The 9417-nt window shown below is 31.1% G+C and overlaps 1 protein-coding gene across 1 annotated transcript; it reads left to right on the top strand.

Moving 5' to 3' along the window:
* Nucleotides 1-212: 212 nt before the first annotated feature.
* On the top strand, nt 213-9415 carry LOC132712679 (heat shock factor protein 1-like; the record flags this gene model as incomplete). The annotated part of the gene is given in 6 exon segments (XM_060695086.1): nt 213-473; nt 1180-1295; nt 4222-4275; nt 6471-6576; nt 7389-7430; nt 9362-9415. Coding segments are annotated over 6 exon segments (633 nt in total), but the record flags the coding sequence as incomplete, so codon positions are not given.
* Nucleotides 9416-9417: the final 2 nt, after the last annotated feature.

Here is a 9417-nt window from a genome sequence, read left to right as displayed (position 1 = left end):
CCCCCAAGAGAGAAGATTTTTAAAGAGTACTCAGGTATGTCTCTTAAATGGATGGTAATTCAAGAAAAATACTGGTTTCTGCATTCTGCTTGCTGATTCAAGTTCTATACTTATATTTTAGTGACATACATAGATATTGTTTGCTAGCCATTACTGAGTGTGTGAAGTTATTGAGTCTTCATTGTCATTGAATTATTATTTTATCTAAACAGCCATCCAGTGTTAGTTCAGACATATCAAGTAGTGGGCCGGTGATCCAAGAGGTGACAGATTCGTTACCATTTGGTAGGGAGGATATAACACTTGAAGCACATAACTACAGCAAACAGGCGCAGAAACCATCACGATCGAAGACCGCTTTGTCAGCCAATGCCAACTCTGGAAGCTTACCTCAAAGTCACAGTCATACCGTGACCTCACAGACAAATAGTGCCGCACAAAATATGGCACTGGATAAAAAATCACCATCAAAAGTGAGCGTTTATCTGATTAAGTTTTCAATTACCTCAATTTTCAGTTTAAAATTTCCAAAATTTAATTGTTGTTTCAATTGAATTTTGTTAAACCTATTCAGGAGTAGTGTACTTAAGTTTTTAGGAATTCTGTACTAAAGTTAATGCTTTGCCAAATGGTTTTTTATGCCTCCAAGTATGGGGAAGCATTTAGGTTTGCAGCTTCCATTAGTCTGCCCTTCTGTCTGTCTGTCCTTCTGACCAGACTTCATGTTCAGTCTATAAGTTTGTCATTTATTGATGAATTTTAGAATAATTTGGTTTGAATGTAAAGCATATGGAGATAATGGTAGCAAGGTTTAGGTCTATAGCTCAAGGTCACACTTTGACTTCAAAGGAAATTTTTCATAAAAATGCACTGCTGTTTGTGTCTGGTCAACCATTCTGTCATTCCTGTATGGATTTAAAAAAACAACAAAAAAATGTGTTAAACACAATGACGCTGTGTCACCCACAAGAATGAGGTCCCTAGCTCAAAGGTCAAGGTCACACTTGCATATCCAAAGTAACGAAATGACTTTTTATAAAAGTGCAATAAGACTCTGTAATGGAAACTCAGCTCACAAGTTTTGTATGTGATGAATGGACAGACTGTGAACTTTAATGTGTTCCCATGATAATACATTAGTCAAATATATATATACATGTACTTTGTTCTTTTTTTCAGGACATGCTGAGTGTCAGCCTTGATAGCACAGATCTGAACAACCTTTTACAAGTAGTAGACCCTTCCAATTTTCATTCTATGGGAGATTCCACTTCAAATTCACAAATTCTGGACAAGTGAGTGGCAATTCATTGTTTCTCTTTACTTAATAACCCGGAAAACAAATAAATCTTCCTTTAAGTATATTGTATTGCCATATTGTTGCTTTGTAATCCAATAAGTCTGTATTTGTTAATCAATGTAGCTATGCATTGTCTTGTCAAAAAATAATCTTCTTACTTGAATAATGTCAAGACCTTTAGTGATTACAAAAATCTCTTCTTACAAATGATACCATGTGAGAAAGCTTTCCAGGTAGTTTATGGAACGTCGGTGGTTTGTTCTTCTCGGGATCCTGTTTCTGCCTGAAATAATGCATCTGAGGTCTTTCTCCATCAGTAAAGCAAAGTCGCCATATAACCTATACAGTGTTGGTATGATGTATAAACCCAAACCAAAAAAAAAAAAAAAAAAAAAGGAAATAAAAAGATAGAATGCATGGGACCTTGACCCAAATGACTGTTGCTATATTATATAACCTTATACAATATGCAGGATCTTTGGTTTCTTAGCTGCCTGCTTGTGTTTGAAATATTATACAAAGGGATACCTTGTTTTGTGTTAACAACAGAAACAAATAGGATCAAATTATCCAGTTTTTATTTTCATTAATGTATGAAGCTTAAATTGATGATAATTGGGGTTATAATAATATGGTTATACATATTTACAAAAATTAAAAAGATTGCTGTTTTAAATGTCAAGTGATGAAATTTGGATTCACAAGTTTCTATGATTTACATTGTCAACTTTAAGTCAATAGAGGCTAGGTGACATTATCAAGTCTGTTAACCTTTACCCCCCTCCCCCCCATCCCAATATCTTAATGGTCTGGTTCATTTATTCAATTTGGACAAAACCATTCATTATTTTAAGGGATAATTTCAAAATATATGCAATAAGTGAATAGCAAACAGTGCAGACCATGATCAGCCGGCATGGACTTGGTATGGTTGATTTTGGTCTAAACTGGTTGCTAGGCTAGATTAGGTCGACACCAGTGGGCTATGAGCTAATGTATGGCATATGTAATATAATACCCGGTATTAACCTGCATGCACAGTTGTATCTTTTTGTATCTTTGCTATTGTAGAATCGGTATTGGTAAACAAATTTATTGTATGTATTTCCTTGTCTTACACATGTATGTTAGTTAAACATAGAGTAGATTGCATGAATGTATATTGTATATGTAGGAAATAGATTGATAGAAGTGTATATCTTTAAAAATGAAACTATAGATTAAAAGCTGCACAACATAGAAAATTAAGGGGAAAAAAACAGCAGAAATTTTAAAAATTTTAAAATTTAAGTAGAATTGTTTTAAAAAAATTTTGTATGTTTTAGTTAATTACCAAAAGTTTGCTTAAAAATTTTTTAAATGCAAATTATGTTAATGTTTTTATCTTTTTTTTAATCACAAAATTAAGTTTTTATATTCAGATGATTCAAAATTTTTAGGTAACTTATATCTATTATACTAAGCCACATTATCTGTATAGTTGGCAATAAATTTATTATTGAAAAAACAAAATTCAGAAATTTTCATGAAAGTTAAACATAAATCTAGAGATGTGCACTTCTGTCAGTTATTCTGAATTACCATTGTATCCTTTGTGACTGTTAGTTGGGACTTATGAAGGAGTGAGATATCATGCTAATAGAATGTTTAGGATACTTTTATGTTGCGGCCTTTGTGATGAGTTCCAATACATAAAAACTCTTATTTGATGTATACATGCCATAATGACCATGACATCCGGGTGACTGTCACGGAGGCATCCTTTTGATGACTTATGTCCCTTAAAATAAAAGTACAAAATACTTGTCGGGCCATGTCTTACATATGAATAAAAAAACCCATATATATTATAATTGATTCTACCCTACGACACTATTGAAATATGAGGTGATGAAGTCTTCAGGAATCTGTGAATGTTTCAGCTATTTTTATCAAATAAAATAGAGAATTGACCATAATTAACAAAGCTCTGTACTGTTTTATGACACCCTAATAATACCCCGCCGATTGGAATCGGGAGGGGGATATTGTTTTGGCGTTGTCCGTCCGTCCATCCGAATTTCGTTTCTGGACTAGTTCTCTGCAACTACTGGCTGGAATTCAACGAAACTTTATGGGAATCATCAATATCAAGAGGAGATGCGCATATCGTTGGCTTGTTCCAGTCAGACCCTTTAACTCAGAGTTATGGCCCTTGATTAGATATATAGTATGCATATAGAGTAAAAATCGTTTCCGCGCTACTTCTCTGCAACTACTGGCTGGAATTCAATGAAATTGTTCTGGTCAGACACTTAAAACTCAGATTTATGGCTCTTGATTAGTTATGCAGTATGCATACATCTCATTGGCATTTCCTGATATTACTATTTAACACAGAGTTATGGCTCTGTTATTGCCCTGAATATTAATCAAATTCAAAGAATATTACTGTTTATGCCATGATAAATATATAAATAAAGCCTTATGTCTTCAGTTGTTGTGTTAGTAATAACCAGTACTCGGCGGGGGATATAAATTCAACGAATTTGCTTGTTACTTTTAAAAAGGATAGATAAACTGTCGAGTATTATTGACATTTTGTCTTGTTTGAGTTGTCATAATATTTGCAAGTTGTAAACACGGGTAATGTAGGTTGTATGCCACTATGCCACTATGTAAATTTTAGTATCAGTTTGCTTGCTAATCTCAATAACCCCCTCCCCCGCCCCCTCCCTGAAAGTGTCGTGGAAAGTAACCTAGAAATTATGGCATGTATGTTTGATGTTAAATAGGATATGACCACTTCTTTCTTAAATATACTTGCTATCTTTGAGATATATGAGTACATGTTATATGAACACAATATGAGTATATGTTATATAAACACAATATAAACACAATATGAGTACATGTTATATAAACACAATTTTGTTATTCAGATACATGAGAGAACATCCTATAGCAGATAGATCAAATGTTTTCACATCTTCACCGTAAGTTTGTTGCTGAAAAAATGATTCATAACAATAATCCTTTGCTGTGACTTGTAATAAATTTCATGTTTAAATCTGTATGAAAAGTTTAAGGTTATAAGAATCTTGCAGACTAATACACCCGCTGCCAGTACATACAAGAATATCCAGCACGAGGGTATCTGTTGTAACGAGGCTGTGCTGAGTTTTAGATGAACAGTTAACCGCAGAGCTAGATATTCATGTCTGTAACAACAGCCAGTGTTTGATTATTTCTCTTGAAGATTACTTGTAAATCATACTTTGTAAAGAAATTACGGAAACTAAATATTTGAATTTAGCCTTTTCTTATTATATTAGCAAATGAATTAACAACTTAATTCTTTACAGCAAAATGACATCTTCATAAGAATGCATTTTATACATAAAAAGGGGCATGGGATTGGTGTCATTTGAAGCATGTGCCTTGATATACATGAAGGGGTGTAAGACGGGTTTATCTAGGACTGGTTGTTAAAACAGTAGATACGAGTCTTGATCCAGTCTTATATGCAATAAAGAGTGGTATATTTCAATTATAGTCCAATCTTGTATCAGATTTAGATCTTTAGATTTAACAGATTTAGATCTCTGGATACTGAAATTACAATGTCCAACTCTATAGAATACTGAGAGAGATTGTCTAGCCTAGCTCTAAACTAATGGCATATGCAAATGAATAACATCATCAATGTTCAGAGACTAAATAAGATAATTTTACTTTATTTGTTTGTACCATTGCTCATAAATTTAAATTTTGTTTATGTTCTGTGTTTTCAACCCCTGTTTAGGAGTTTTCTTGTGGTTCAGTCAAGTTTATTTGTTTAGTTCCTTTTTCTTAAACTGCTTATTTTGTAAAGTTTTCAACAATTTTCTCAAAGTTATTATTGAATGCAACTATTCCGAAATTTAAGTCTTAGTCATGTGTGTTTTCAGAATTGATAATACAACCGTTTAAACTTTTTTTATACTTACAATGTTCTTGCACTCCTTGACTACCTGTATATAGAAACCTCTTCCCTATAACAACATAACAGTAACCAGGAAAGAAATTAGTTCATTTTGTTTTCTTTAAATCTATTTTACTGTACTGTAGGTATATGATAAAAGAAAAGTTTTGTCATGTACTATTCTAATGAAATGTATTGCTCTCGTTGATTGCAGTAAATTGTTATGTGTGCAATTCAACCAATCAGAAGCCCATACATGTAGTATTTCCTATTTATTAAAAATTTGGCTAAAATAAATATCACTTGTTTGAAACTTTTCTCAAAGTTTTGGAGTATTGACATAGAAACAGTGTTGTAAATATTATTGTTGTAGTTTCCATGGTTTTGGTCTATGTATACGTAGGAATTATCATGATTCATACAAAGACTTGCCTCTATGGAGAGTTTTTGTGCATGAGGATGTATTTACAGAAATCTTTTCAATATATCCATATCTGAAATCAATTTTTAGATCAACTTTTCTAAGAACAGTGGGGCAATCCTGCTCACCTGTTTGTTAGCGTTTAATGTTGGCGTTACAGTTATGGCTTAAGTTATTCTGAATAAAATCTTCCCTTTATGAATTTGCTTATTGCGTACACAGGCTCTTGTTATACTCTCAGGCATTGAGAATAATCAGGCATGTGTTCATACCTACAGCTCTTGTTTTTTATAAGCTTGACCATTTTTCGGAGAATGCATATATTATACTCATCCATGTGTTGGTGTTGGCGTTAGTGTCACATTTTGGTTAAGTTTTTGCATGCAAGTTGGTCTCCCCAAAACTGCTGAAGGGAATGGGTTCAAAGCTTCACACATTTATTTGAGAGCATAATAGGTGGCCCGATAACTCTAACATGGATTTTGACAGAATTATGACCCTATTTGAACTTGTTTTACTTTCAGTAGTCAAGTGAACTACCCTACTGACAGCTCTTGTTAATTATTGGAAAAAAAATCATTTAATTAATTGTGTGGTATTTTAACTTTACTGATTGTGATTTGAAAGGTTATATATTTTAAGGTAGTAATACAAGAAAGTCATCATTACCCATATGTCGTATTTATGTGTTTTTATCATCTTAGTGCACATGTTAACTTTGGTAATTTAAAAAGGAGTTTACCTTCTGCTTTAAAGTGAAAGTTTGTTGCATCTTTCTCATACATATATTTTATTGTTATTTTCAGAAATGAAATATCTGGACAGTTAGAAACACTGCAGGAGGACATTGATGGTTTGAAGGATATGCTGAGTGGTAGTCAGTATAATTTTGATCCAAGCACTCTGTTCTCAGTAAGTTATAACTTGTGGTGGAATAATTTCCATTTCTATGAATAATAATGTACAATTTAGGGTATTTTGTTTATACAGTATATTTTATGTTTTATATTATAAAATTCATCAGCAAATCTAATAAGTTTCATGGGGGAGTTTGTGGCCTTGTGATTAAGGACTTCAAACCCCTTACCACTGTGGGTTTGAATCTTGTCAGGGACTTTGGATTCTTTAATGTGAGGAAGCTACCCAGCAAGCTTACAGAACGTTGATGGTTCTACTTAAATGCACGTTTGTGCCTGAAATAATGTACAGAGGGGCACCTGAGGTTTTCCTCCATCAGTAAAGCTGGAAATTAGTCGCCATATGACCTCTGTTGTGTTAATGTGACAAAAAATCCAACCAAAATAAAGTAGTTTGTCCTGTATAATTGATTTCAAAAGTATTTATTGACAAAATAAGTATTCTCACTTGGCTCTCCTCGGTTCTGTATGTTGTGTTTTAAGAATAAATGTCAACAAATTTTGTTACGAGACCGAAAATATCACCCATTGTTTTGATTTGCATGGCCTTCATATTAAACTTGTATAATCATTTCAGTATTCTTGCATTAAATGAGGCAAATTTCAGGGAGGAGGAATGCTTGTTATACTATTACCTTATTTAATGTGAATATAAGAATATGAAAGGAACATTGTTCTTAAATGATAGATTACATTTGAAAATAGGGTGAAGGACGTATATATTTATTTCATCATATTGAAACCATGTATTGTTTGTACATTATGCATGTTGAATATAATTATATCATTGCTGATGTTCTGTTTCAGCTGTTTAATTCAGATATGAATTTACCAGTAAACGTAGAGAATGTAAGTATTTCATAGAATACTGTAATTTGATCATAGGTGCCTGACGTCTAACACACACCCCTGTACCCTATCTCTATATATATAATAAACATGTTTATTATACATTGTATATATACAAGAAGTTTTAAAGGGGATATTAGACGTCAGGCACCTGAGAATTTGATCAAACCTTAAAATTGAATGGTTCATGGTACAATTCGACACTAGAGGGTGAGAGACGACATTCTTCAAGCTTCAGAGTGAAACATTACAAAATGCAGTCTAATAAAGAAATATAGAAATATATTTGATATAGCTGCAAACTTTATAAGAGAAATAGCATAGACTTAAAGATCCTGTAACACATTTTTTATGGTTTTATATCATAAATATGCTGCTCAAATTAAGATTTATCAATATTGTGAGTTCCAAAAAGCATTATTTATAAAGATATTACCGAATTTAACATTTCATGTAAATAAAGGGAGGTAATTAATTTTTTATTTTCTATAAAATCTATGTCAAATTTTTCAATAAGAAATGCATGCATATATTTTAATGTGTACAAATATTTGCAGTACATATTCTTAGATGTTTAAAAATTGGCTAATAAGCATAATTATATACATATATAAAATTTCACTTAAGTGTGGTATACAACCTCAATTACAACACACAGGGTCTTTAATCATGAATCTATTTATGGTCATTCTTTCATTTAAATCTATCTATAGTACATACTTTCATTTGAAACTATTGATAGTACTTACTTTCATTTGAATCTATTTAAAGTACATACTTTCATTTGAATCTGTTTGTAGTACAAACTTTCATTTGAATCTATTTATAGTACATACTTTCATTTGAATCTATTTATAGAACATACTTTCATTTAAATGTATTTATAGTACATACTTTCATTTGAAGCTGTTTATAGTACAAACTTTCATTTGAATCTATTTATAGTACATACTTTCATTTGAATCTATTTATAGAACATACTTTCATTTGAATCTATTTATAGTACATACTTTCATTTGAAGCTGTTTATAGAACAAACTTTCATTTGAATCTATTTATAGTACATACTTTCATTTGAATCTATTTATAGAACAAACTTTCATTTGTATCTATTTATAGTACATACTTTCATTTGAAGCTGTTTACAGAACATTCTTTCATTTGAATCTATTTATAGTACATACTTTCATTTGAATCTATTTATAGAACAAACTTTCATTTGAATCTATTTATAGTACATACTTTCATTTGAATCTATTTATAGAACATACTTTCATTTAAATGTATTTATAGTACATACTTTCATTTGAAGCTGTTTATAGTACAAACTTTCATTTGAATTTATTTATAGTACATGCATTTATTTGAATCTATTTATAGTACAAACTTTCATTTGAATCTATTTATAGTACATACTTTCATTTGAATCTTTGTATAGTACATACTTTCATTTGAAGCTGTTTATAGTACATACTTTCATTTGAATCTATTTATAGTACAAACTTTCATTTGAATCTATTTATAGTACATACTTTCATTTGAATCTATTTATAGTAATACTTTCATTTGAATCTATTTATAGTACATACTTTCATTTGAATCTATTTATAGTACATACTTTCATTTGAATCTATTTATAGTACATACTTCCATTTGAATGTATTTATATTACATAATTTCATTTGAAGCTGTTTACAGAACATACTTTCATTTGAATCTATTTATAGTACATACTTTCATTTGAATCTATTTATAGAACAAACTTTCATTTGAATCTATTTATAGTACATACTTTCATTTGAAGCTGTTTACAGAACATTCTTTCATTTGAATCTATTTATAGTACATGCATTCATTTGAATCTATTTATAGACATAATTTCATTTTGATAATGCTGTATGTAAAGACCCTTTATTTTGTGATATTTTCAGCTACTGGACGATTTGGAGAAAGATGGTGGACAGAACAACAATGCTCTTTCTTTGGG

Source organism: Ruditapes philippinarum, unplaced genomic scaffold (assembly GCF_026571515.1).
Source record: "Ruditapes philippinarum isolate M1 unplaced genomic scaffold, ASM2657151v2 ctg23514_1_1_1_1, whole genome shotgun sequence".
NCBI classification, from domain to species: Eukaryota; Metazoa; Mollusca; class Bivalvia; order Venerida; family Veneridae; genus Ruditapes; species Ruditapes philippinarum.
Note: the sequence above shows the minus strand (reverse complement) of the source record. Positions and strands in the feature narration are given on the sequence as shown.